At 38.8% G+C, this 27,834-nt stretch overlaps 1 protein-coding gene, 1 long non-coding RNA gene and 2 pseudogenes across 2 annotated transcripts in view; 1 reads left to right on the plus strand and 3 right to left on the minus strand.

Annotated features, from left to right (window-relative positions):
- Window positions 1-207: 207 nt before the first annotated feature.
- Window positions 208-17,591, minus strand: LOC136794493 (uncharacterized). The gene is made up of 4 exons (XR_010841351.1): window positions 17,395-17,591; window positions 16,719-16,875; window positions 1,661-1,769; window positions 208-849 (listed from the first exon to the last, which is right to left on the minus strand). It is a non-coding gene; the product is annotated as an uncharacterized lncRNA (long non-coding RNA).
- LOC136794556 (L-lactate dehydrogenase A-like 6B) lies at window positions 2,284-12,570 on the minus strand (annotated as a pseudogene).
- A 1,959-nt stretch (window positions 17,592-19,550) lies between the features above and the next one.
- LOC131759661 (WW domain-binding protein 2-like) lies at window positions 19,551-23,984 on the plus strand (annotated as a pseudogene).
- A 1,417-nt stretch (window positions 23,985-25,401) lies between these two features.
- The window catches only part of LOC131759557 (L-lactate dehydrogenase C chain), a 39,753-nt gene continuing 37,320 nt past the window's right edge, over window positions 25,402-27,834 (minus strand). The window contains exon 6 of the mRNA XM_059068884.2: window positions 25,402-26,724. Within this exon, the coding sequence (XP_058924867.1) occupies window positions 26,718-26,724 (7 nt within the window). The 3' untranslated portion in view covers window positions 25,402-26,717. The remainder of the gene's footprint in view (window positions 26,725-27,834) is intronic.

A 27,834-nucleotide genomic window follows, 5' to 3' on the forward strand; every position in this document is an offset into this window, starting at 1 on the left:
AGAAAGCCTGTGCGCAGCGACAAAGACCCAACGTAGCCAAAAATAAATAAATTAAATAAATAATTTTTTTTTAAAAAAAAAAAAAAAAAAAAAAGAAGAAAGACCAATTTGGTCTTTCTCATCACTGAGTTTATATAGTTTAGACGTTTTCTTAAAAAATGAAAATCTACTTGTAAAAAAGAAACTAGCAAGGTTTAATCTAGTGTTAGGTTTGAAGCTAACATTTAAATGAGTTATTTTTGTGTATACATTTATTTGTACATGGTAAAGGAAGTTACAGCTTTTTTATAGCATACAAATGAACATAGGTGTATCAGCCAGCCAGAACGAAATAATTAGCATACACCTGATGAAAAGAATCACAGTTTCTAAACACAATAAACACACATCATACATTCTTTTGAACCAAATGGCAACTACATATATAATATACAAGGCAAGTACTGGTACATCAGAGGTACCAAAATACCTTATTTGATGCAGTGACTTAGGAATTATAAAAAATAAGTATCATCCAACATTTGGATGCTAAATAAAAGAGCTGAGGGGCTAAATAGAGGAGTCATTCTTCCCTCCTTTTTTCTGACTTTTAGGAATTTGAGTTTATTCAAAAGTTTGACGTATTTAATCCTGTAACTAACTACTATCTCTCTTTCAATAACTTCAGAATGGTAGTTTGAAGCAACTTTAAAACTTGCGCTCCTTCTGAATTTCCCAGAGTTTCTGCACCCTTTTTCAGATGGGCCTCTTCTGCAGAGGTCAGCTTTACCTTTATGAGGTCTGTAATAACATTCTCTCCCAGGATACATGGAACACTAAGGTATATTCTTCATTTATTCAATAGTGGCCCTGAAAGTAAAGACTTAAAAATTATTCCTTTTTCTTTTCTTCTAACAAAGGTCTGCAATATGAGAAACAACAGTTGCTGGGTGAATTGAGTATTTAACAGATTTGTAGTATGAACTGTGGCAGAAAAAGATACAAGGAAAGAACAATTTAAAACAGATGACTAGACATATTTATTGTTCAAATTCATCTGCCATCTTCCCACATAGGCCCCAACCTCTTGCCATGTTTGCTGGGACCAACCCTCCTTTTCCTATCTCCTGGCCCCCAAACCACTTCCTCTCAGGGAACCACTTCAAAATTCCTATTACTTTATTCCCAGTGATTTAATTCCATTTTACTTTACCTTCTCCCATTCAAACTAGCAGAGGGATCTTACCCAGGCCACAACTTCCCCTCCCCAGGAAGCCAACTGCTAATATTTTGTGATCAGTGCTTCTTTCTTAGGTCTCTTCACTGGACCTCAGTAAAACTGTTAGAGAACAACTCAAAATGTGTCAAGACCTACCACAGTGGTCCCCAATGTTACTAGATATTTGAAGAGTTCACTCAGTTAAATAATAAAGATGCAATAAGACTTTTATCTAATAGAATGTATAAGGAATACCACACTAGGCCAGGACAAAGGTCTACAAAGGTAGGCCTCTTCCTCCTCTACCACCGTCCCTTTGTCTCTGTCTCTTCAGCAGCAAAGAACAGATTTTAGGAAGAGAGGTGCTTCCACAAGATCAACTTCAAAAATTTTCATCAATGCTCTTTTACCTCTATCTTATGTTGATATTAAATATTTTTTCAAACATAAACATCCTCCTACCTTACTCATGGTGGAAACTGGATGCACTCCTAAGATTCTTCAGAATACTTTCTGTTAAACCAGCACAGGTAGGGCAACACCCCATTTCTTTTTAATCACCTCACAGCCACTGTGGATTTGGAAGAAATCATGAACATAAGTTAATTTTAGAAGAAATACTTGTCTTTGAACATCCATATTGTGGCAGCCTGACAATGCCACAAATCTGCAATGTTTCCATCAATTTCTCCTAGGAATTTCTTATAGCAGTTGGTTATGTAAGGTAGGAAAACAGAGTTATGATGTAAGTTAAGTACGGAGATCCAGAAGTTAATGTGAAATCAATTTTACTATTAACTGTAAAGAATATATAGCAACAATTAGAAAAAATATATTGTCAGTTAACGAGTGCCTACTATATGGTAGATACGGGGTTAGGCTCAGCAGTGAGTGAGACAGACTTAGTCCCTAACTGCTTAAGAGTTTATAATGTGAATATGATCACACCAAAATAAAAGTAGAAGTGCTAAGGAAAGAAAGGTCTGGCAGATACAACAACATATACTTAAAGGACCCAAGTCTCATCCCTCTGGCACAATTCAGGCTTACAGCTAACTTCCAAGGTACTGAAAATACAAAACATACTACCTGGCAACCACTACTTTGTAGACATTTTCCTACTGCTCAGGTCTTTATCAGTTCCTTTATCTGAGTTCAGAACCTTCGGAGAGACCACAGCAATGTTCATTCCACTCCACACAGGAACTAAAAAAAGATACCCCCAAATCCATTCATTATATAGTATTATATAACAGGTGGTGGTTGTTTTTTTTAAGCTTAGCAAAACTGTTATAATTGCCCTGAGTGGTTTACAACTAGGAACACTCAACAAAACTATCAAAAATTCAGATGTCTAAGCCCTACCCCAAATCAGCTATATCAAAATCTTAAGGGATGGAGCCCACAATTCTGTCGTCTTGGCAGAGATTCTCCAGACAAGAAAGTGACAGTTTTGAAATTTTCAACTATAAATTTTTAACTTTTATCACTTCAAGTCCTTTTCCATAGCCAGGAGTTTATTTCAAGGGTTCTTAGCCAGAAGAAAGTAAGATAAAAAGGACTGCTATCATATTAGCACCCCTCCTCCTCTTCCCTTTAATTTTCTCCAGTTAATAGGAAGAATTCATGTTACTTGAATTACAATATTGACCTTTCTGAACTAGAGTATCCCAAGTTAAATATAAACTACATCTTGTTACTTAGTGCTGTGTTAAGAAAGCCTTATAATCTCGCCCCCCCCCCCCGGTATGTGGGCCTCTCACTGTTGTGGCCTCTCCCATTGTGAAGCACAGGCTCCAGACACGCAGGCTCAGCAGCCGTGGTTCATGGGCCCAGCTGCTCCGCGGCATGTGGGATCTTCCCAGACTGGGGCATGAACCCATGTCCCCTGCATCGGCAGGCGGACTCTTCAACCACTGCGCCACCAGGGAAGCCCAAGCCTTATAATCTTAATTGTACATATATGTAGGATTGTAGTAACATTCTCATTTTTTTCAAACTTGGTACTTCTGGTAAGTTATTTTATTATAAAAATAATATGCTAAAAATTAAAACACTACTAAAAGGACCTAAAGTAGAATAAAAGTCCTTTCACCCAGGAGGTATTTTACTTTATGATTAAATATATGATCAATACAGTCTAAATATATTTCAGAGAGTATCCACAGCTCAGTGGTACTTTTAGGCTTACCACTTGAGTCTCTGTGCTCTAAAAGGACAAACCATGACAGCTTTCAGAGTGGATACCAAGCCTCTGCCCAGTCAAGAAATGGAAAGGGGCAGTGGCCAGATTACAGCCACTCCCAATAACTACAGTTTTGGGGAAATGCTCTTAACTTCCATGCTACAAAGTTAAGATACCCACTGGGAAGAAAAACTTCAAGTCAGAAAAAAGTTCTCACTTTAAATGATAAACTTTTTTACATTTATCTAAATTAAAACTAAGTCTGATGTTTCATTGGGGGGAACAAAAACAGTTTTCTGTCCGACTCCAGTTACACCATAGTTTCAACAATATCTACCCAATAGAAATAAATTATGAAAACCTTTTGTTGCTACTTTGTATAGACTTCTGTGCAGAAACACACATTCATTCATGCCATTAAAAAAAATGTAAGAAACAAATCAATATCCCTTATCAAGTCTTTGAAATAATTTTTCTCAGAGAATAATCCATTTAGAGCAAAAAGCTTAGTTAAGAGGGAAACAGAAACAAGTATACATGGAATATAACTGTTAGGCAAAACATAATCAGGCCTTAGTCCCACTAAGCAAGGGAAAAAATTTTGGCATAGTCTGATGTTTTGGGTATGTGAACTATTTTAAACATTTTATCAGAATTTTTTTCTCATTGAATTTAAAAAGTGGTAACTATTAGCCAGAAAGTTAGTGCAGATACAGTAATGGCAAACAAAAGAGAATTTCAACAATAAAAAAGCATTACTAAGGATACACAGAGATACTACATAACATATGAAACAATCCAACAGTACATAATAATCATGAACTTAGATGCAACTCATTGAAATGGCCTCAAAATATATTGGAAAAAAATCGGGAAATGCTAGGTGGGTTTGAGTAACTACCTTTATCAGAAACTGACAGATCAGTAATAATTAATTTAAAATTTGTAATTTAGTAAAACTAAACCAAATCAATGTGTGAATGGATATAGAAAGATCATCCAATTAAGTCCATTCCCCCCCCCCCCGGCAAATACATAAAGGAACATTTACAAAAACTATTAACTAGGTCACAAAGAAAGCCTTAACAGATTTCAAAGAGTGGATGTTAACCCGTATTTCTCTGATCTCAATTCAGCTATGTTAGAATCAACCACAATATAACAAATTTTAAAATGTTTCAAAGCTAAAAGCATACTCTTAACTTGCTGAGTTAAAGAGAAAATAAAACTAGGAATTACAGAATATTTATACCTGAATGACAATAAAAGTGCCACAAAACAAAACAAAAAGTGGTACTTTTTTTTTTTTTTTTTTTTTTTGCGGTATGCGGGCCTCTCACTGTTGTGGCCTCTCCCGTTGCGGAGCACAGGCTCCGGACGCACAGGCTCAGCGGCCATGGCTCACGGGCTTAGTTGCTCCGTGGCATGTGGGATCTTCCCGGACCAGGGCACAAACCCGTGTCTCCTGCATCGGCAGGCGGATTCTCAACCACTGCGCCACCAGGGAAGCCCAAAAGTGGTACTTTTAAGTTTATATTCTTAAATGCATTTTTTTAAAAACAAGAAAGATCAAGGATAAAAGTTACTAACCATAAAGTAAAAATTTTAAAAAATAAGCAGAAAGGGGGCTTCCCTGGTGGCTCAGTGGTTGAGAGTCTGCCTGCCGATGCAGGGGACACAGGTTCGTGCCCCGGTCTGGGAAGATCCCACATGCCGCAGAGCAGCTAGGCCCGTGAACCATGGCTGCTGAGCCTGCGCGTCTGGAGCCTGTGCTCCACAACGGGAGAGGCCGCAACAGTGAGAGGCCCGCGTACCGCAAAAAAAAAAAAAAAAAAAAGAAAAATAAGCAGAAAGTAGTAAGATTAAAAACATCAGTATCGGGCTTCCCTGGTGGTGTAGTGGTTGAGAATCCGCCTGCCGATGCAGGGGACACGGGTTCGTGCCCCGGTCCGGGAAGATCCCACATGCCGCAGAGCGGCTGGGCCCGTGAGCCATGGCCGCTGAGCCTGCGCGTCCGGAGGCTGCGCTCCGCAATGGGAGAGGCCACAACAGTGAGAGGCCCGCGTACCACAAAAAAAAAAAAAAAAAAAAAAAAAACACATCAGTATCAATAAAATAGAAAGTAATTCTTGGGGAGAGGAGGACTAATAAGAAGAACATCTAGCAAAACAAGGGCACAATGTCCCCAACAAATAATATTAGGAAGCAGGAGAGAGGTAAGCACAAATACAGTAAAGGTTTAAAAAGTCATAAAATATGAAACACATGCCAGGATAAAACTTGGATGAAATGGACAGCTAGAAAAATTCCTAAAATGACTTAAGAAGAAATGGAAAATCTGAATAAACAAATTACATTAATGAACTTTTAACAAAAATCTAGCCCCTCACCCTTTCAACTGTTTTACAAACAAGTTATATCAAAATTTCAAGGAACAGTTTGTTCTTATGCAACCTATTTTATTAGATAACAAAAAATTTTTTAGTGGGGATATAGTAAAACCTTGATACCGAAACTGAGCGAAGACCAGATAAAAAATAGTAAACTCATATTATTTATTTACACAGATACACAAGTACTAAATAAAATATTAGCAAATATACTTAAGTGGGGTTTTTGAAAAATACTTCATGGGGTTTTACCCCAGAAATGCAAACATGGTTCAGTATCAGAAAATCTATTAATATATTACACTATGTGAGATTTAAAGAAAAAGATCATTTGAATTGTACAAAAACCTGATGAAATTCCAAATCCATTACAGTTTAATAAAAGTAAAACTCAACAATCTAAGAAGAAAAGGAAACTTAACCTAAAAAGGTATCTATCAAAAATCCAAAACAAACATCACAAACAATGAAGAAAAATTATAAGTATTTTCATTACAGTCAGGAACAAGACAAGGATACACCCACTATCACTGTTTCTATTTAACATCTTACTGGAGATCCTCCTAGCCAATGCAACAGGACAGGAAAAAGATAAAGGTCTTAAGTATAGAAAAAAGGCCTTATTTGGAGATGGTAGGTCTGTCTAATAGAAAATGTCTGGTAATTTGTAAACTATAGAAATTAAAGATCAGAAAGAAAACAAGAAATAACAGAGACTTGTGGGAGACCATTAAACACACCAACATGCGTTATAGTAGTTAACCAGAAGGAGAGGAAAGGAGCAAACACATTCAAAGAAATAATGGGTGAAACTTCCCAAATATGAAAAACATTAATCTGCACATTCAAGAAGTTTAAGGAACTCCAGGTAGGATATACTGAAAGGGATTCTTACTTAGACACACCATTGTTGAACTGTCAAAAGCCACAGAGAAAATATTGGAAATAGTAGGAGAAAACAGACTCACTGCATACCAGAGAACCAAAATAAGTTAACAGCTAACTTCTAATATGGAACAATGGAGGCCAGAAGACAGTTGAATGACATTCAAAGTGCTGGAAGAGAAACTCAACCAAGAATACTATATGTAGCAAATCTATATTTCAAAAATGAAGGCAGAATAAAGACATTCCCAAATAAAGATTGAGAGAATTCACTGCTAGCAGCCGACCTGCCTTACAACAGATACTGAAGAAGTTTCTGCAGGCTGAAAGGAAGTGATACCAGGCAGCAATTCATACAAACATGAAGAAAGGAGCACTGGTAATAGTGAAATATAATTTATTTATATAGATTTTGTGTGTGTGTGTGTGTACACATACATACACACACATACACCTACCTCTTATTTAAAACACAACTGCATAAAACTATATAAAATTTATTGTTGAGCCTACAAGATATATAGATAGAAGGTATCTGACGATAACAACCAGAAGAGGAAGGGAAAGATACTAGAGTAGAGCAAGGAAGTGACACCAGACCGTAACAAATCTAGACAAAGAAATGAATACCAAAAATGAAAAATAAGGTTAATATAAAAAAATTCATAAATATATTTGTCTTAGCTTCTACAAAAGACAAGATTATATAAAGCAATCATTGTAACACTGTATTGTTGAATTTTTAGTACATACAGATATATACAACAATAACAGCACAAAAGTGGGTGAGGGATTGATGCTACAATGGAGCAAAGTTTCTGTATTTTATTGGAATTAAGTGTTGTGCAAAAATGTGAAGTACATCCAGGTACCTTAAGCTGATATTGTAACCCCAAGAGCAACCACAAAAAAAACCCTCAAAAAACATAATTTAAAATTAAATAATTAAAATGGTACTTTAGAAAATGCAAAAAAAGTCAGTAAAGGAGAAACCAAGGAACAAAAAAAGACACAAGACATAGAAACAGCAAAAGGACAGGCATAAATCCAAACATATCACAGTAACAGTAAATGTGAATAAAGTCCATTTAAAAGAGGTTTTCACACTGCATAAAATGAAATCTAACTATATTGCTCTCTAGAAAAGACACTTTTTTTTTAGTACTATCTGTATTTGGAGGTCATTATCCTATTTTAGTTTTTTTTAATTGAAGTATAGTTGATTTACAATATTGTGTTAGTTTCAGGTGTACAAAAAGTAATTCAGTTGTATATGTGTATTTTTTCAAATTGTGTTCCATCATAGGTTATTATAAGATACTGAATATAGTTCCTTGCACTATACCATAAATCCTTGTTGCTTATCTATTTTATGTATAGTAGTTTGTATCTGTTAATCCGATATCCTTATTTATCCCTCCCTACCTCCCTCTCCCCTTTGGTAACCATAAGTTTGTTTTCTATGTCTGTGAGTCTATTTCTGTTTTGTAAATAAGTTCATTTATATCATTTCTTTTAGACTCCATATAGGAGTGATATCATATAATATTTGTCTTTCTCTGTCTGACTTACTTCACATAGTATGATATTCTTCTAGGTCCATCCATGTTGCTGCAAATGGCAATATTTCATTCTTTTTTTAGGGCTGAGTAATATTCCATTGTATATATGTGCCATATCTTCTTAAACCATTCACTCAGTATGATAATCTCTAGGTCCATCCATGTTGGCATTATTTCGCTCTTTATTTCATACACACACACACACACACACACAACCACATCATCTTTATCCATTCATCTGCAGTGGACATTTAGGTTGTTTCCATGTCTTGGCTATTGTAAATAGTGCTGCTATGAACATAGGGGTGCATGCATCTTTTCAAATTATAGTTGGATATATGCCCAGGAGTGGAGTTGCTGGATCATATGGCAACTCTATTTTTAGTTTTTTGAGGAACCTCCATTCTGTTTTCCATAATGGCTGCACTAACTGACATCCCCATCAACAGTGTAGGAGGGTTCCCTTTTCTCCACACCCTTTCAACATGTTATTTGCAGACTTTTTAATAACAGCCATTCTGGCTGGTGTGAGGTGGTATCTCATTGTCATTTTGATTTGCATTTCTCCGATGATTAGTGATGCTGAGCATCTTTTCATGTGCCTATTGGCCATCTGTATGTCTTCTTTGGAGAAATGTCTATTTAGGCTTTCTGCCCAATTTTTGATTGGGTTGTTTGTTTTTTTGTTATTGAGTTGTATAAGCTGTTTCTATAGTTTGGGAATTAAGCCCTTGTCGGTCACATCATTTGCAAATATTTCCTTCCAGTCCATAGGTTGTCTTTTTTTTGATGGTTTCCTTTGCTGCAAAAGACTGTAAGTTTGATTAGGTCCCATTTATTTATTTTCACTTTTATCTCTATTGCCTTGGTAGAATGACCTAAGAAAACATTGGTACGATTTATGTCAGAGAATGCTTTGCCTATGTTCTCTTCTAGGAGTTTTATGGTGTCATGTCTTATATTTTAGTCTTTAAGCCGTTTGAGTTTATTTTTGTGTATGGTGTAAGGCTGTGTTCTGACTTCACTGATTTCCATGCGGCTGTCAACCTTTCCCAACACCACTTGCTAAAGAGACTGTCTTTTCCTCACTGTATAATCTTGCCTCTTTTGTCATAGATTAATTGACCATGGGTGTGTGGGTTTATTTCTGGGCTCTCTATTCTGTTCCATTGATTGATATGTCTGTTTTTGGTCCAATACAACACTGTTTTGATTACTGTAGTTTTACAGTACTGTCTGAAGTCTGGGAGGGTTATGCCTCCTGCTTTGTTCTTTTTCCTCAGGACTGCCTTGGCAGTTCTGGGACTTTTATGGTTCCATATATATTTTAGGATTATTTGTTCTAGTTCTATGAAAAATGTCATGGGTAATTGGACAGGGATCACATTATATCTGTAGCTTGCTTTGGGTAGTATGGCCATTTTAACAGTATTAATTCTTCCAATCCAAGAGTGTGGGATAGCTTTCCATTTCTTTGAATCATTTTTTATTTCCTCTATCAATGTTTTATGGTTTTCAGCATAAAGGTCTTTCACTTCCTTGGTTTATTCCTAGGGTTTTTTTTTTTTATGTAATTTTAAACAAGATTTTTTTAACTTTCTCTGATATTTGTTAGTGTAGAGAAATGTAACTGATTTCTGTATATTAACTTGTATCCTGCTACCTTGCTGAATTCATTTGTTAGTTCTAATAGTTTTGTGTGGTCTTTATTATTCTCTACATAGAGTATCATGTCATCTGCAAATAGTGACAGTTTTACCTGTTCCCTTCCAATCTGCATACCTTTTATTTCTTTTTCTTGTCTAATTGCTGTGGCTGGGACTTCAATACTACGTTGAATAGAAGTGCTGAGAGTGGGTTTCCCTGGTGGCTCAGTGGTGAAGAATCCGCCTGCCAATGCAGGGGACACGGGTTCGAGCCCTGGCCTGGGAAGATCCCACATGCTGCAGAGCAACTAAGCCCGTGAGCCACAGCTACTGAGCCCACGAGCCACAACTACTGAGCCCATGTGCCACAACTACTGAAGCCTGTGCACCTAGAGCCTGTGCTCTGCAACGAGAAGCCACCGCAATGAGAAGCCCATGCACCACAACGAAGAGTAGCCCCCACTCACCACAACTAGAGAAAGCCCGCGCGCAGCAACAAAGACCCAACGCAGCCACAGATAAATAAATAAATAAATAAAATTTTTTTAAAAATACAGTAATTTGGCTGAATATCACAACCTAGATTTCTGAGCTCCAGATTCACAATCAGCTACCTGTTTGATATCTCCTCTTGAGTATCTTTTCAGATATCTCAAATATAACATGTCCCAATTGGAAATCTTGGTTTTTCTCCCCTAAACTCAACACTCCCTCCTACTTCCTTCACTGACTCCCACCTCCTTGAGAGCATCACAATCCAGGTAAATGGAACTACCATCCAATCAATCGCTCAAGGTAAAAATCCAGAAATCATTTTTTACTCTTCCCTGTCTCTCACTATACAAAATCTGTCAGTGGTCCTGCATGTTTTATTTCCAAAGTCTATCTTAAATATGTCCACTTTGTGCATGCGCCAGTGAGGAGTCTAGTACAATCTTGGAGGGTTAGTCAATAAAGTATTGTGCTTTCACTTTAGCACCCTCAGCAATCTGGAAAACAGCTCAGATATGAAAGTCTTTAGTTTGTAAAACTTGGATTTACACACTACGATTCAGCAAATTATCTTTTCATATATGCTAGTATTTAAAGAAATCTTCATTATGGTACACACACTGATTATGCAAAATACATGTTAAATTAACAAAACAGGAAGCGATTCTGGCTATATTGGTAGTTTAGAGTTTAATACCCATTCTTTTTCTCTACCAAGTTACTAAACCCACCCCCCCACACACAAAAAAATTATTATTCACTCAACAGCCAAAATAAAGGTGACCTGGGTTGGAAACAATAATCACTTTGCAGTGGAGACTGTGTTAGATAATACTGGAAATCATTAATTTAAACATGGACACATTCCTCTGGATTAAATCAAGGTATGTTTCTCTTTATCTGGCCTGCACCTGCTGTGATAATCACTATGTTGAGTTTGCAGTAACAAAGTAATCTGGGGAAAGATTTGAATAGAAAACATTATGGAAGAAAACATCTAAAATTTAAGTACACATTTCCTGTTCAGCTCAATCACCACACTTCTTACTAAAGAGTGAGCTCCCTCAGATCTTCTACTATGCCCACAGCACTCTTAATTTCAGGAAATTAGTACTAAATTTTCCTTGTACATTTGTTTTAACAACCTCCTAACATACATACCTCCTGCACTTTATAGAATAAAAGGTCAAAATGTACATTGTTCTGGTAAATGAGAATGTTTACTTAGAGACAGATGTGGTATGAAAAGACCCTTGAACAGGGAGATATTGGTTCATTCATTTGTTCATACAATTACCTCCTGGGTGCCAAGTAAATAAAGTACAGTAGTTAAGAGCTTAGGCTTCTGAGTCATAACAAAGGGATCAAATCCTTACTCCATCACTTTTATTTAACCTTGATGTGCAGGTGCATCATCTATGAAACATCATAGAATTGTGCTGAGGTTATTAAATAAAGTGCTTTAGCTCAGTGGCTGGCACAAAATGGGCAATCAATTAATGATTACCCTCATAATTACTATTACTGCTGCTCACAGGAACTCAGTCTGGTGCTGTAGGAAGCCCTGTTAACAAATTAAGTACAACCTAATGAAATCTGAACATGTTATGAGACTACACGGTAGGGAGCAACCAACTTTATAACAATTGGGGAAGTAATGATATAAAGATGATTTTCTTAGATATTTATTAATGTACTATTAGAATATTTATAGTATTTAGCTATGACAGCAACCTTTGCTGGAAAAAATATTTAGGATTTTCATGAAAGGGCTAACATGTTGCAGATCCACTGTCTCACCCATCAGTTTGCCTTTATCAGCATCCACAAAGGCAAGTTCATCACTCAAGCCCTAAAAAGACATTAATCAAGTGGGAAAGGGGGCGTCTGGATTAACTGGAGAATGAAAGAAAATTCTTATACTGGCAATCTGTATCTACCTTATGAATTATCATACTCAGGGAAGACATAATGAATCTGTTCAACATTTCATCATGATATAAAAGTCCAAACTAGAAGAGATACAAGCTACAAGGAGGAAAGCTTCAGCTTACAATTAGGAAAACAAACAGAAGCCATTTAATAAACAGAACAGTCTCTGAAGGTAGTGAACACCTCTTCAATTTAAGCTAAAGCTGCACAATGATAAAGAAGGGACTCTGTAGAAGGAATTTCTCACCGGACTACGAGCTCCTAGAGAAGAGGAAGTCATTCATTTTCACTCATCTGGTGCTTAGCATTAACCTGGCACATAGAAGCTCAATAAACGTTTTTTGAATAAATAGGTTAAAATATAGGGCCCTTTCCAACTCTAAAATTTTATAGTTCTTTTATCAAGCAATGTTACATGCAAAAAGGAATCAGTACTATATATTTCTAGCATGCTACTTCATATGTAATAAAGGAGGAAAATTATATATTGTATTTGCAAAAGAAACTCTAGAGGATACACAAGAAACTGACAAATGGTTTCCTAAAGTGGAATTTAGGGGAAAGGTTGGATGGAAACAGGATGCAGGTGTGACTTCTCCACATAGATCTTTATTTTTTAAACATCTTTATTGGAGTATAATTGCTTTACAATGGTGTGTTAGTTTCTGCTTTATAACAAAGTGAGTCAGCTATACATATTTATATCTTTTTATATTACTTTTATTTTTTAACCTTGTGAATGTATTACCTTTTGAAAAATAATGTTGTAAATAACTACATATTATCTTTATTATATATTAAAATCTTCACTGAAAAAAACCAATGGCTTTGAGCTAGTACTTAGAAATAAATGATCAAGTATCCATAATTTAAGTACATGTCCAACTTATATTGTTGGATCTTTTTACTTTATTCTAATTAATGGAAATTCAAAGCCAAGCACTTTAAACTTGATTATAATTTATTAGCCTAGAAGTCTAAACTGTATCACAAGGAAAAGGTTGTTGCCTAATGAGATGCCAGTGCTTTCTGGATACTCTAAATTATTTACAGAGATTATAGTAGCATGGAGCAGAATTACACTATAGACAAAATTACCTTCGAAAGATAGTTTTTTAAATGTTCTGTATAGAAATGCGCACACCTAGCACTCAGGTCTTGGGTTATAATATCATACTCCAATAAAAGGAATCAGGGCTCCTTGGGGAAAATAAAAGGCTGATTTACGACTGAAGCAGAAAATATATGACATGAAAAAGCTGAAAGATCTTATGTGCCAGAAACTACAGAAGTGCTCAAACTAAACAAAAACCCTATGTTGATGGGGGTATGTCAAAGGGACACAGTAAACAACTGAATGAGCTCCCAATGGCCAAAGCTGGAACAACTTGAGAAACAAAATAAAGATGCACTTAATTATAACCCAAAATATAAAATAAAATTCATGAACCCATACTGATATTAGTAAATGACTGAATGAATTAATAAAAAGGAGAGAAAAGACAAATCTCCCATGCAGAAGAATCCCAAATAATTTATGAAGATACTCTACTCCCAAGGAGAGGGAACATAACTCCCCACTCCCTAAGTGTGGGCTGTACAGAGACTTCCTTCCAAAGAGCACAGCATGGAAAGGCAGAAAAAAAAGTTAACTTTACAGTAGAGAAACCTAACACTACCTCAGCAAGTGACTGAGGTCAACATCAACTGTAATAAATCATGTTGATAGTATGTACTCTGGAAATGATGTGATGATAATGCTACGTAACCTCTGTGTCTTCCTCCCCCAAATCCATTATTTCCATCTAACCATGAGAAAAACACCAGACAAATTCCAATAGAGGAGCATTCTACAAAATATCTGACCAGTACTCCTCAAAACTGCCAAAGTCATCAAAAACAAGGAAAGCCTCAGGAATTCCCTGGCGGCCCAGTGGTTAGGATTCAGTGCTTTCACTGCCAGGGCCCAGGTTCAACCCCTGGTTGGGGAACTACGATCCTGCAAGCCGCGTGGTGTGGCTGGGGAAACAGAAATACACAGGGAAAGCCTAAAAAAGAAATTGTCATGGTCTAGAGGAGTCTAAGGAGACATGAATGACTAAATGTAATGTGGTGTCCTGGAAGGGATACTAAAACAGAAAAAGAACATTAGGTAAAAACTAAAGTATGGACTTTAGGGAATGACAATGTATCATGTATATATTATCTATATACACTTATCTATTCATGCAACTTGAGACAGTCTGTGGCTTTTTTCTCTATAAAATAGATCTAATAATTACTTTTCAGGACTGTTACATAATGTATACAAAGCATATTGTTATCATCATTATAATCAAATTTGTAAACAAATGTGTTGGTTTTCATGTATGTGTATTCTTCTTAGCAATGAGGACACTGCTGACAAAGGCATTATAGCTGGTAGGACAAAATGAGTCGTGAGGAATTCATATGATTGCCGGAAGCAGCAGGTGACAGTACCTGATGCTCTCGGTGCCTTATGTCATTTAGACGTGAAATCCAGGCCTAATCCTTTAAAGCCAATAAATCATGCCAGGATTAAAGGCTACAGAAAGGTAGCTTGAAGAAATCTTATAGATATTCCATTAATAAAAGCAAATCATAGCTGAAAGAGTTTATTATGATTTACCAAAACGTTATGTGGTCAGATCAGGGTAACATTCTTACAAAGGGGTCAGGTCTTTTTAGTCCTGTGTCTCTCCATTAAAAGTGGAAGCTAACTTTATTAGCTACATCAATACTAAGAAAACTAAACACTAAAACTAACCTAACATGAATAAAGAAGGAAGGGAAATAAAAATAGAGACCAGGAAATGGGAGAGAGATTTTTAAAGGAAAAGGATTACTGTATTTGTTACTAGTAGGACACCTATCACAACGGACAAGTTGCACACTCTTTTTCTACCACCTATTTCTCCAGTTGTTTTACTTGTGAGCAGAGTTTCCTAGTCAAGGAAAAGGGGACCTCATAGTATCACCACATGAGTGAAAGTGAAATGTCAACATGCTTTCACATAGAGACGCTTCTAACACATAGGATACCATCATAAGAACTAGAAAAAGCAGCCCCCTCTGGGTGGAACAATTAGAAAAGAGCACCTGTTCCTCTGGGTTAAGCCAGCAGGGGCTGGATAGGCCCCCACTCACCTCTTGAACTAGACACAACCTGCACAATATGTGGTGGCCTTGCCTCCAACTAAGGAAAACTTGGTTAACCCAATGGCACAGAGCACATAACTTACTTTTTCTGGGTGGCGGGGGAAAACGTAGATTTTTAATAATTGCTTTTATCACCAGGTTAAGTCATGCAGTTACAAAGTAGTTAGAAATTTCTGAAAGGATATTATTGTTTAAAAAAACACTCATTCTTACATAAATAGTATCTAGTACTTCACTGGGACACTACTGTTCAAAAGGTCCTGACCAAACAACTCCCAAACAAAACACAACCCTAGGTTGTTTCCAGCCCACTGGGAATGAAGCCGTGCGCAGAAGATGAGGCCTGTAAAAGACGACACAAAGTCAGGGCGAGTCAGAGCCTTTGGTAATGCTCAGAGCCGCCAGCCAGACTCCAAAGACAGAGAGAGCTCAAGTGGTTTCTCCTGAGACACTTTACTTGAATTATTGTTCAATTAGTCAACACAACACATCTTCAACAGAGAACAATTAACAAGATAAGGAGATGACTGCATTCTTTGGGCTGTATGTCATAATTGTGGTTAGTAAATTCTGACAGTCTTAACAAAAATAGCCTCCATCATTTGCAGGTATGAAGATAACTTAATTCTCTACCAGGCTTTTTATTTTTGCTGGATGACAAAATGCGATTGACAAGCTATATATAATACTGTTTTATGTTATAAAAATACTAGCTTTTTTCATTTATTATATTTACAGGCATCCACTGCTTGAATCAAGGTTAGGCTTGTTAAGTGATTAAAGGCAATTTTATTACAGCAGCATGTATTTATTTTATTCTAAAAGAATAAAATGCATAAAGAGAAAGTTTGTAACCTGTCAAAAATTGAGCTATTTTGCTGATGTAAAATACCAGTAACTCACTTGAGGACCATGCTACCTTCTGAAAATGCCATATACCTGCTTCTTACATGTGTCAAAGCACTTGATAGACTTGTCCAGAGCTGAAGCGGCAAGCTACCGACTGCTCTTGGACAACAGGTGCTTCCCTGGGGCTACAGCTGACTGTGCTGGGAAGCAGCCATGGAGCAAGGCAGCACAGGCAGATGGAAAAAAACTTTTTATTTAAAGGCAAAATGCCCAAATGGCTCTCTGGCATAGCTAATTTCTACTATCATGTATTCGCTTATATATGATCCCCTAACCTTAATTTTTTTCTTCTTAAGGGGCTGATTTGGATTAACTTGTTGAGAATGGTGTATAACTTACTTTTAATAAGATGCACAGGCCATAGCAACTGATCCACTTCCTTACTGGGATGAATGGCCTCTTCTGAAGCAAAAATCTTAAATTCACGCTTGACGGTCGCCATCTTGAAGAAAAACTGCAAAGCCACAAAGCCACTTCCGATTGATCTGGAATTGGTCTGTAGTGAGAGGGGGCATATAGAGAACTCCTGGGCCCCGGTGGGTAAGGAGGCGCTGCAGACACACAGGGAACGACAAATGACCAGCAAAGCAGCTGGATAATTTCTGGCCAGCAGCCCAGCATCCAGGAGGCAAACCAAGGGGAGGAGGAGGAAGGTGGGTACAGTGAAGAGGAGTTGAGAGGGAGTGAAGGAAGGAAAAGGGTCTGCTCCACCAAAAATGAGACCTACCACCGGTAAAGTTATTTCAGCCTTTGCCCTGAAGCCTCTGCTCTTCCTTCCCTCGGCCCCCGCGCCCCCATTCTTCTCCTCCCCCAGCTCTTAGCTCCGGGACCGAGCCCAGGGTCCACGAGCCCAGACTCCCCAGGCTCCGGGCCTAGGACGTCCAGGCGCGCGATACTTCTGGCCACCCTCACACGGGTGAAGGGCCAGCCGCCCCTCAGCGGGATGCATGCCGCCTGCAGGGGACACAGAATCAACGCCAGGCAAAAAACATACACTCCGGCGGCGCCCACTCACCCGCTAGCCCGCAGCCCAGCTCATGGCCGCCCGAGGAAGAGGAAGAAAATGGAGGAAAGGAGAAAGCTGGTTGAAGCTCAGAGGAGGAAAACCTTTGGCTACTGAGGCTGCGTAAGGCAACGCCCAGCCCGTGCGGACCTCGCGGGGGCAAAGGGCGCCAGGTGCAGGTGCGAGGCCAGGAGGCGAGCTCTGAGGCACTGCGCCTGCGCCTGCACCTGCGCCTGCACCTGCGCCTGCTGCCTGTTGCAGGCTGAGATTCCTGTGGCTGGCGGGTTTCAGAGAGGCTCCTAGGGCTCCAAGCGCACGAGGTGCAGCAGGCACACTGAACTAGAGGGACTCAGCTCTCCAAGGGAGTGTTCCTTGCCCAGAATCCATCCACCAGGAAGCCCAGGTAAATTTATTTCTAACGAAACCTTGTCTAGATGTATCGGATAAGGGCTTTTTGACTCTTGATTAGGAATTTTTCACCAGAGCTGTGGGAGAACGGGATCTCAGGGATACTGTTTACCACCCAAATATGAGCTGAAGTAGAAAAAACAATTTTTTAAATTTAAACCCTCTATGCAAAGGAGATTTTTAAATAAGATACAAAACCCTAAGAATTTGATCAGGGCAGTGCTAATTGATAACCATATATACAATTGATAACCATTTCTACAACTCATTATTTATGAAGTCGTTAAATGTAGAATCTAATAAAATCCCCCTCTCATCCGTTAATTTGGGATGAACCAAGGTTTCCACTTCTCCCACCACATTCTACCCAATTAACTGTTTTCTTACTCATTTGTGAATCATAAAACATAATACACATCTGACAAATTCTTTTACAAAACGTAGAGCAGTGTTTCTCAACCTTTTTTCATTATCCTTCCCTCAAGAGCTTCTTCAGACATTAACCCTAATCGTTCAGCTCCCTCACCTGCCCCCACAGCATGAGATTAAATGTTATGGAGTGAGACTTTTGGTAGGGTTGAGCTTTGGAGAGCCAAACCCTTGTAATATCAAAGATTTTTTTCACCAACCCCCCCACCCAAGAACCAATTTTCACCCCCTTGGGGCAACATTGCTCCAGCTGAGAACACATGATGCACAGCGGTTTTATTTCCTAGACTATTCCCTGTAGAAAGTATATTTTGCAGCTTTTTGATTTCTGCAAGGATCTCCTAAAATGAAGCTTTAATTTGGTGTAAGAGAGGAGCTTAAAACAAGGCAAAATCCACAGAAGACTCCCCTCCCCCCCATCCTAACTAAACTCTCATGACAATATTTTGTACATTCAAGGGAAGAGTTGAAATAAAAGTACACAACAAAATAAGGGGAAACTAATTATGTTCAGTAATAGATGACTGAAATGAAAGCTATTAAATAGCAAGAATAACAGAGAGTGAACCGTAACTCTCTGACCAAATGGGTTTGCCTCCACTAGAGCCATGTAGGTCCTCAGGGTGTGCATATATGCCTTCTAATTTTTCCCACTGGTCCTGTCCTAGTCTAATTTGTAAATTACCTTGGTCCTGATTTTTCAGTTTTTGTTTCACTGTGTATTTCCTATAGCTGCCTTAAATTCTTTGTGGAATCAAGGAAATATATATTTTTGTATGAAGCACATGTACTCCTACCTTGGACACCAAGAGGGAGCTACCAATTGACTGTTACCAAGCATCCATCAATAACCAGTTAGATGAGGTACCCTAAATACTCACTGTGAAATACTTGAGGGCAGAAATCATGTATAACCATAACACAGCAAGCATAGTAGTAGTTTGCTAAAAGAATAACCTAGAGGATGGTCTAAACTCCCTGTGTGGTATTTCAACAGAGGGGCCAAATCAACTATTTTGAGTTTATATTAATTGGTATAATACTTGCAGGGTTGAAGATATTTCATTTAATTTTTTTATACCATGAAGTTATATTTCTATTTTCCTTCTGATATACATTGTCTTAAAAATAAGTACTTAGTAAAGATTATGTATAAACACATAAAGTTAATGAAGCAATATAAAGTGAATATGCTGGTGCCCTGATGGAAGAAAGCACAAAATGAAATTTCAGTACTAGAAATTTTGTTGTTTTATGAGAAGAATCATAAGTTCTATATTAAATGGATCATTATACATATTCTACTAAACCTGAAGACAACTTTTACATATATGACATACTTTGGAAGTATAACTTACATCTGTACAGGTTGAGTATCATTAGAATAGAGAAATTCGTTTACCATTTCATTTTTCTAGGCTTGAGAGGCTGGAGTTATGTCATAGGTCCAATTTTTTTTATTTTTTAAAGATCGGGTGAAAATACTTTCAAAATGTAAAATATACAGTCTACTATCTTCTGTTCTATAAAACATGGAACATTAAAAGGTTTTAAAATATCAGGTCTTTTTGGACATCCCAAAGTGTGTTTGCACTCTTCTTTAAAAGGGCCTCCTCCTCAGAATTCAAGTTAACTTTCACAACATCTGAGATACCATTTTGGCCCAAGACACAAGGGATACTGAGAAAGATTTCTTCCTTTATTCCATATAAGCCCTAAAAGGCAAAATTAGGTTATTATTCAGTAACCTGATATGGAAAAGCAGCTATGCAAGAGAGCTTCAGACTAAGAATACACAGAGACTGTGGAGCTCAAGAGTCATTTGGAGGGCAGTAGAGTGATCGTCAACAATACGAAGAGCATCCCAGTGTCCTATAACCATGTGAGAACTGGTGTTTAATGATATGAAGAATGTGCCAGATGCCTTCAAAGGGGCCAAAAAGGGCACTGTCTATTTTACCCCTTACCCTTGTCATATTTCTTTCTAAGGGGAAGAATGCCATGCAGTCTGATGAAGGACTGTGAGATCAAGCAGGCTGTGTTTGGTGCAAAATAATCAAGAGAACAGTGAAGGCAGAAGCAGGAAGTGGCTGGGCAGGCTCTGCTTTGTATAATCTTTACATCAGGGGATGCCACTGAGTTTGGACAACAGATGCTAACAGGTGGCTTTTCAAGCTTCCAGAGGTGGAGCCTCGGGTGGAGCCTAAGGTTACAGGTACTCACATGCTCAGCAGGGTTTATGTAATTCCCCTGCCAGTCACCAATGGAATGTACTCCTGCCCTCCGGCCTACCATCTGGCTTCTATCCAGGACCTTCCATGATGGACAGGGCCGTGGAATAGGTGCAGCCATGGCCACCACCCTATCCTAGGGCCATGGAACCTCCCATCAGCAGCCCTGATGTTCCCTCCACTCCTGCAGCTGAAGCCAAGGCTGTAGAGGCAGCTGCTAGAGCCTATTACAACCTGGGTTACCACACAATGCCTACATGCCCACAAACCAGCCTCCACCTCCTCCCTGGAAGGTAAGAAGACCCAGTAGACCTCTCACACCTCTCTGCCCCCTATCACCCATTGCCTTTTCTTACCCCAGAGTGTAGGGTTGGATGAGGCAATGGGAAGGTCTTGTTCCTCCAGGTGTGCCTGTAAAGTTACCAGGAACTAGCGTTGAGAAAGGGAGAGGCTCCTTGACACTGGAGTGGTGCCTCCCAGCTTCCCATAATAGTTCAGAGCCCACAGGCACTACTCAGCCAAGCTTCCCTCTCACCGTCTCTGGGGCTCCCCTCAGGAGCCCGGCGTTCCTGTTTTACTCTAGTGGCCCACAGAGGGACTCCCTATCCACCCTTTCCACTGCAGTCCAACTCCCTCATTTTGGTAGCCACTTTATACTCAACCTCTTGATCTCCATCAGAACAGCCACATGTCTTCTCCTCAGGGTCCCCTGCCAGGCTCTACTCACATTCGCTCCGCTCTGGTCTGTGCCTCGCCGTGGAAGGCCACTGTCCCACCAGACTGTCAGCCCACATTCCCTTCCCAGCCACAGTCCAGCTGCAGTCACACTTGCCCGCCCCTGCTTCCCTTTCCTGTCCTTGATCGTTCTGTCGCTCCCTCTGTGTAGCACAGTACCTCTTAGAGCTTTACCATGAGCTGCCAGGGGCTGGGTGGCATCAGGAACAAGGCAGCATGGCTGGAGCAAAAGCCCTCCTGCCTTCCATGTTAGTGTTTCAGGAATTTGCTCTCTCTCCTTTCACTGTATCTCTTCCTACTAGAAAGGGCTTCTTGGATTAGAACTGGAAATGTATGTCCATATGCCATTATGCCATTTGGGGGCTGCTGGGTAGACTGGAAACAAGGGCCCTGACCTCCAAGGCTGCCCTGGCCTAGCCCTGTTACTGCCATGACCTGCTGCCCCCCCTCAGCCTGTCCTCTTCCCTTTTAAGCGTCATGCCTGGTTGGCAGTATGACCCCTGGATGCACTGAAATTTGCTTCCTTTCCTCATAGACTGGCCATGAAGTGAGGAAATGGTTATTTAAAGAGAATTCCCTATTTATCTGACAAAAAATCAAGTTAATATATTAATGTTAAATAAACTCTATTGGCAACTTTATTTGCTGAAAATGTGAAGTAATAAAAATGAAGTAACTGGGAAAAAAGATTAAGAGCATATAAATGATTCTGCTCTTAATGTCAAATGTTTAAGTATTTCCTATAAACTATAACTCATCCCATATTACTCAATCTCTTTTCAGGAGCATTCATTTGATGCCTCCCTGACTCTTCTTCAGGAGCCCTCTGGGGGTAATTGCTTATTCTCCCACAACCCTTTGTATCCTCAAAAGAGTGTGGAATCCACTGTATATTCCTCATTGTCTCTTCCAAATTATTAATCCCTTGCTCTCTTAAAAACAAAAAAATTCCTCCTATTTTTTGAGGCCCATCTTATTCAGCTCTTCTTCCCTTTCTAATGACCGTCTACAGACCTCTTGAGTATTCCATCTCACTCATAAAAGACTTTTGACACCATGCAATCTTCTCTCTCTATCCCAGTTTGTGCCATTATCCTTGGTGACTTCATTGTCCATGTGGATAAGTGAACCAATTCCCTTTCTTTCCAGTTTCTTGTCTTTAGCTCATGGGACCTTCTCCCACCCCAAGTATCTTACTCTGAACCTTGTTATGAGGTTCCTCCATATCCAACTTATACTCCTTTCTTGTAACTCTTTTGCTACACCCTAAGACCCTTTGCCTATTTTAATTTTTAGTTTTTATAAATATTTCTTAAATTCTTTATTACTCATCTTCTTTTTGTAATTTATTCATTTGTATGTAGATAACATTTAAGGGCAATGGTCTTAAATTTGACTGTGACCCTTTAGCAGAAGGTCAACCTCATTTTTAACAAGTATAGAAACCAAAACTACCTACACCTCTATCTATCTCTCTGTCTTCCTCTCTTCTCTCTCCCCCTTTAACACTCCACAAGTAAAACCCAAACCCAGATGAATTCAGTTATCTACTTTCTCCACGCCTGCACTCAGGTCCCTAGAGAAAACCACACAACAAAGCTGATCTTTAACTTTTGTCAAAGTTAATGCTTATCTACCTCAAATAAGCATCCACCTGACAGTAATTCTGCCTTTATTTTTTGTCAAATTCTATTTCTCACTATCTACAAAGATGATTTCAAATCTTCTCAAACATCTGACTTTTCTATACCTCCCTTGACTTTCAGTAGATGATTTTGTCTCCTTTCACTAAAAAGATAGAAGTCATCAGATGCTTCCAATGCCAAATTTACAAACCTATATGATTCACTACCTATCTTCTCTTTGTTATCCCCTATTAAAAAAGATAGTTGTCCCCCCTTTCTAGGACTAATACCTTCACCAGTGCTCTGGATCCCACCCTCTCTGCTTATTGCCTTGCCCTCGTTTTCCTCTCCAGTTACTGCTCTCTCTCCTTAATTTCACAGCCACTTACTTCAAAAGAGCTGTTTATACTGGCTTTAATTTCTCCAGTCTACTTAAAAGGTTCTCAACTGGAGGTGATTATGCCTCCCAAGGGACATTTGGTAATATCTGGAGACATTTTTTTAACATCTTTATTGGAGTATAATTGTGGAGACACTTTTGATTGTCAAAACTGGTATGCTACTGGCATCTAATGAGTAGAGGCCCGGGATGCTGCTAACATCCCACAATGCACAGGACAGCCCCAATAATGAAGAATTATCTGGCCCAAAATCAATAGTGCTGAAGTTAAGAAAACACTGGTGTACTCCAATCAGAATTTTTCATTTCTATTACTTTATTAAACATCTGCTAAGGTTATCAATGACCTCTGTTACTTTATCTTCCTGGCATTTTTAACCCTCATTTTATATGACTTCACATCAATCAAGAACAGAAAACCAATCCTTTCATCTTTAAGGCATCCTCCTTTCACTTGGTTACCATGATTCCATGTTCTCTTGGTTTTTCTTTTAACTCTGGCCACCACTTAGTCAACTTCGTGGACTCACACTATAAACTCTACTGTTAATACTGAAATTCCTCAAGACTCAATCTCAATCTGTCTTCTCACTTATACTCTCTCCTTAGGCAAGCTCGCTGAAATTCATGGTTTCAGTTACCATGTGTAAGGGATCTATTATCTTTGCCTGTCTAGTATCTCTTTCTCTTTTTTTAATGTTGACAGAACCTCTCTTTTCCTTTCAGGAACTGCCTCTCTCCAAACTGACAAGTATCACAGGAATGGACAAGTGATCCCAGAAAGGCCAATTAATATGGGTAAAGGGAGAGGCAGGGTCCTGATACTATAGGCTCTAAGCCTGCAGGTGCTGGGGGCCATCTTTGTTGACCGATGGAAAAAGTCCACATGAGCTTGAAGCCAATAAAGAGTGAAAAGATGAGCCAAGATTGTGGAGAGAAAAGATAGCTCTAATGATATAGTTTGAGCATGTGGTTCAGGCCTCCTTGGCATTTCAGTTACATGAGCCAATATATCTTCTTTTTGCTTAAGCTAGTTTGGGTTGGCTTCTGTGGCTTTTAACTAAAAGAGTCCTAATACACACTTTTTATGCTGATGATGCTCATATTTATAACTCCAACCCAAAGCTCTTTTTTTTTTTTTTTTTTTTGCAGTACGTGGGCCTCTCACTGTCGTGGCCTCTCCTGTTGCGGAACACAGGCTCCGGACGTGCAGGCTCAGTGGCCATGGCTCACGGGCCCAGCCACTCCGCGGCATGTGGGATCTTCCCGGACCGGGGCACGAACCTGTGTCCCCTGCATCATCGGCAGGCGGACTCTCAACCACTGCGCCACCAGGGAAGCCCCAAAGCTCTTTTATGAATTCCAGAAGCTTGTACCCAACTGCCTATTTCCTCTCAGATATTGCAAAGGCACCTCAAATTCAATTTCTCCATAACTACAAACATGATCTTCAAACCTGATTCTCTTTCAATATGCCTTTCCTCAGTGGATTATATAATGATATATCTAACTGTGCAAAACAGAAACCTAAGAATGACCTTTATCTCCCGTATTTCCCACTTCATTCCATTATCAAGACCTATGAGTTTTACCCTTAAATATAGTGTAACTCAAATTTGCCACCTTCTCTTCATCTCTACTACTACCATCCTCTCTGTTCTGAGCTAATGCACATCCTCTTCCCAAGTTTACCCACCTCTACTCTTGTCCCCTTCAAATCTGTTCCATCCATCACAGCCCCAGGAATCTTTTTAACAAAAAAAGATTGTAAAACCAGTCCCTTTCTTAAGTTCCTTTGGTGGCTTTCCATAGCTCTTCTGGTAAGGACCCAAACCCCCTTTATAAGACTTTCAGTGGCCTGACCCTGCTTACTTCCTCCCGCCTTATCATGTACTTCCCTTTGCTCCCTTTGCTCTGTGCATTTCAACAACTGACTTTTTTTTTTTTTTCCAGATCCTCAAGTGCTCTCTACTTATATCTACCTCAGGTCCCCTACACATGTGTTCCCTCTGCTTGGAATATTAGTCCAGCCTTGCAAATTAACTTCTACTCATTATTCAGATTAGGTCATTTTACTTCCTTAGGAAATCTTCCCTAACCACCACAAACGCCCCCTCCTCAGAGTAAATTCTCTTGTATTCTCTAAGAACTTCGTAGTTTGTCATCATAGCACTTAACACAATGTGTTATTATATATTTGCTTTTGTAATTGTTTTATTAAGTTCCTATCTTTCATTAAACTCTATGAGGTCAGGGCCTCTGTCTATTTTGTTCACCAACATATTCTCAAAATTTTGTATAATGCCTGGCACATAGTTAAAGACTCAGCAATATTTAAACAAAGATAAGTGAAGATTCTATTTAAGCCTACCTTAACCATAGTGGAAACTGGATGCACTCTCCTGAGATTTTTCAAAATTGATCTTACCAGATCTGTCACAGACAGTCCAACAGCCCAAGAGGTATACCCCTTCAGCTTGATAATCTCATAGGCACTACAGTTGTGGAAAGTAAGAAAATCAAATTCATGAGAAGTTGATTCAGAGAGAACATAATATTTTTCAAGCATCTGTTCTGAAGCAACCTACATGTCAATACCACTCTTAAAATTTTCTCAGAGATGTCTTCTTGAAATTATTTGTGAATAGGCAATAAAAAATTCTATATTATTCTCATAAACTTCATTATTCACTTCAAATAATAATTCACCCTTCATTTATCATAAAGGTGGAGTATTAGATCATTGTGCCACTCAAAATGAAACTTTTTTCGTAAAGATCCAAACATAGACTCGGATCACCTTGAAAGTTAGCATATATATCTTGCTGACCACATAATATTGTTACTAAGGTGCCAGTGTAAATTTAAATTTTATATAATTATAAGCCGAGTTACACATTTTTCCCAAGAATATATTATTAAATCAACAACATACTGAAGTATGGGGAAATGTTCATGATACATTTTCAAAGGAAAATAGAATAATCCTAAACATTATGTAATTTCTTATCTCAGCCTTGTAAAAAACATAATGCATTTTATAGGAACTTTAGAATCATATCAACCCACCAAATTATTAATAGTGATTATTTTTGAGTGACAGGCTTACAGGTGAGATTATCTTCTTTTTTAAATTAATTAATTAATATTTTGGCTGCGTTGAGTCTTCGTTGCTGCACGCGGGCTTTCTCTAGTTGCAGCGAGAGGGGGCTGCTCTTCATTGTGGTGCGTGGGCTTCTCTCATTGCAGTGGCTTCTCATTGCAGAGCATAGGCTCTAGGCGTACGGGCTTCAGTAATTGTGGCACGGAGGCTCAGCAGTTGTGGCTCGTGGGCTCTAGAGAGCAGGCTCAGTAGTTGTGGCGCACGGGCTTAGTTGCTCTGTGGCATGTGGGATCTTCCTGGACTAGGGCTCGAATCCATGTCCCCTGCCTTGGCAGGCGGATTAACCACCGCACCACCAGGGAAGCCCCGGGGTGACATTATCTTCTTTATGCTTATGAATTTTCTTATTTTCTACAATAAATATGTATTTTATTTTTGCATTGCCACCAACAGCGATCTCAGGTTTGGATTGACAGTAAAACTCAAAGGACAAAGAAGTTTTAACCTAGCTCTTAGTTTATATAGTTTTGAGAAAAGGATCCAGGACAAGAAACACAGAATGTACAGTATCATTATTTGCATCAGACGGTCTTGCAACTACCTAGGCACAGTTTCAAGGCCCCAGGACTGCACACAACACACTCGGTAGCAAATTACACTGACGTGTAAATGGACAAGCTCAACACAGGAAAGTTGGGCCTGGACTACACTTATTGTGGTGTCCTGTGATTTGACTTATCAATCCAAAACCAGGGGTACTACTAGAGGCCATGAGGATTGATGTCAAAATTAAAATTAACTTTCAGATCCTCAATATAACCAAGGCTCTGTGGGGTAAGTAAAAAGAAAGGAAGGAAAGTTTTGCCTAGAGATTGATTGACTAGTGGTATATGAGTTGAAGAAAGCTTTGCAGTAGATAAATGGGGACAAATCTTACCAGTAGAATCTGGATGACAGGTTTACCCTCTCAAGAATTAACAAAATGTCTTGAGAAAGAGAATAGGGTTGAGAAGAAAATGGCTAAAAACATAATCCTTTAGATGTTATTAACCATCCTAATGAAATTAAAACCGCTGGTGTAAAAGGGAGGATAGAGAACAAGCAGTTTCAAGGCTGGTATTTTAAGACAAAAACTGACCCATGTTATAAACTAAATGCTCTATTCAGAACCTGGAAAGACATCCTATTAAATCATGATGTCACTCCCCTGCAACTGTTAGTTAGGCACTGGAAAGTGAGAGGCTATAATATAAAAGAGTTGAGTTGTTTTTAGATAAGTACTAGCAGTATCCTGAGGATTCTTTGTAACTATAGATCCTCTGCTAAATGGACAAGGAGCAAATAATTTAATGCTGGACATTGCATTGTTGAGAGGACTAACTGGAATGAGTACTGATCTGTAATGTGTTGCAGTGTTTGGTATTGAAAGCATACAGGACTTCAGTGGAAAATGTGATCTTAATCACTATTCCCTTATAGCAATAGTGTTTCAAATGAAAAAGAAACTAGCAGTCCCTGTAG

This window comes from Kogia breviceps, chromosome 7, assembly GCF_026419965.1.
Source record: "Kogia breviceps isolate mKogBre1 chromosome 7, mKogBre1 haplotype 1, whole genome shotgun sequence".
In the NCBI taxonomy this organism is placed as follows: domain Eukaryota; kingdom Metazoa; phylum Chordata; class Mammalia; order Artiodactyla; family Physeteridae; genus Kogia; species Kogia breviceps.